General features: G+C 34.9%; 1 protein-coding gene across 1 annotated transcript; it reads left to right on the plus strand.

Annotated features, from left to right (window-relative positions):
* Positions 1–889: 889 nt before the first annotated feature.
* NAEGRDRAFT_76638 (uncharacterized protein) lies at positions 890–1,678 on the plus strand (the record flags this gene model as incomplete). Its single annotated transcript, XM_002668404.1, has 1 exon — positions 890–1,678. One exon carries the CDS (start codon positions 890–892, stop codon positions 1,676–1,678), a length of 789 nt encoding a protein of 262 aa, XP_002668450.1.
* Positions 1,679–2,194: the final 516 nt, after the last annotated feature.

A 2,194-nucleotide genomic window follows, 5' to 3' on the forward strand; every position in this document is an offset into this window, starting at 1 on the left:
TTGTTTTAATGTGTTTAGAATTGATAGTAATGGTGATTTAATTCCTCCCTCCACCAAGTTCTCCCAAAGAAAATTAGAGTTTCTTTCTAATATTAAGGACTTTTTGATGAAAACCACAGGTGGAATGGCTCGTATTGGCTATCTTAGTAGGAAGGATCCAAGTGCTTCTGGTACTTGCTTTTATTTACTTCCCGATGTTGTAATTACCAACTCCCACGTTGTGAATACAGATCAAACCCCTTTCGTTTATAAAGGAACCTTTGAGGAAGCATCTAATGGTTATTTACAAAAGTTGAATCCTATTGAAAGAAAATTGCTCTTCTCTGGATCAGCCTTGCAGAATGGAATAAGGAAATATAACCACTCCGTAACACGAGCACATTTCCCAAGTGTGGATGATGCTTATGTGGATCCAATACTTTCTTTGAGAGGAGATTTTGGATATCTGTGGAAATGTTTTTCCCGTATTTTTGCAATGCTCCTTACAAAAAAGGAAATATTAAATTTAATACTTAGTGAAATAAAAATATTATTTATTATTCTTGTTCTAATTGATGTTTTCTACAAGATTCTGTTTTATTGAATATCAGTTATTTGTATTAACCAAGAAAACATGCTCGTCTTACTACCACATATGAAAATTTTGAAATCACTTTTCTCGATAAGTAAAGAGCCAAATCCGTAACAAACTTGATATTATGATTGTTAACATAATTAATAATGACCATACGGTATGTTTCTCTAACATCCAGTGTTGTTATTGAGATATGCTTTGTTGAAGTTGAGTGAATTTGCTTAAGTAATAAATCGGTGTTATTGGCGCATCCAATTACCCCTACAGGTAAATCAGCTTTGGGAGCATTCCATGTTTTTTGGGAGCATCACAAAAATGCGCCGAGAACCTGACCACAGATATATGGATGTTTCCTTGCACCAACTGAAATACCTATCCAAGAATTTAGAAAAGTCAAAAGTACTAATGATACCGTGTCCTACACTCCTTCAAGTTTCGGATCTTGTCTTCACTATGCATTATCCAGGGATCGAGGGATACCAATTTTCCAACCATAAAAGAGGAGAATGTGCAAACTATTTTAATTGGGCTCCCAACGACAATGTTGTTTCTAATTTGTTTCATGGTTTTGGAAAGCTATGTATTAGTACAGGTAAAGTATTGGCCCCATACGCAGAAATGAAAGATGAAAATGGAAACAATATTTGGGCTCCAAACACTTCACATCAATACACATCTCTTAATTCTGATTTCCTTATAACAAATGAATCTGTAATGATGGGTTCTTCTGGTGGTTGTGTACAATCCCATGCTTGTGAGGTTGATGAGATTAATGGTGTGACATTGGTAGAGTTTCACGCCATCCATTTTGGAGGCGAATTTGTTAAATGTAAGAATTGCTTAAAGCACATCAAACAACAAATGAATGTTAATGATGAATATCCATCTTTATTCCAAGGTTTACCTCGAGAATGGAACTTTTGCACAGATTGTCAAAATGGAATAGAACCTTCAAAAATGGTATACAATTACTCTGTGTCTGTCCATCATCCATTGTTCAAACAGGTCTACAAGAAATTAATTTTGCCAGATTTGTTGAATGTGTTGAATATTGATTTGTCAGACAATAGATTAGAACGATTGAGACAATATTTAGATAGTTGAAAAGCTTCAAAGCTGCAGTCAGGTTGATTTGCATGCAATCTGAAATATGTCGCATGACTCAAGTGATTATTCACCAATTCAATGAACAATATTCAATATTCGTGATTTGAATCAACAGCTTGATTAACAAGCTTATGAGAAACATAATGGTGGTGGAATTAATCAATAAATAGTTGAAAACACTGAGATGGAATGTAAACTATGGTCTATTTGTTATGTAATGGTGACTAGACAGTGTCAATTTCATCAAATTATTTCAAACTGATTACATTCAATAAAAAAAACCATTCTATTCATCAAATATGTCATACAGAATGGCTTAACTGGTCTAAGCGCAAAAGAACACCTAAGAATGTTGCCCTAGAAGTCTACAAAGCACTAGCTCAGTGTGGGATACAAGCTTCACTATTAACAGGAAATACCTCTCTGCCTACCACTGGCAGGCTCAGTCTAATCAACCACTTAGCGTCACAAAGCACTTAAACGTGTCTCTCTGGTCTTTACGATACAAGAGAC

The sequence above is a fragment of the Naegleria gruberi genome (genome assembly GCF_000004985.1).
Source record: "Naegleria gruberi genomic scaffold NAEGRscaffold_238, whole genome shotgun sequence".
Taxonomy (NCBI): Eukaryota; Heterolobosea; class Eutetramitea; order Acrasida; family Naegleriidae; genus Naegleria; species Naegleria gruberi.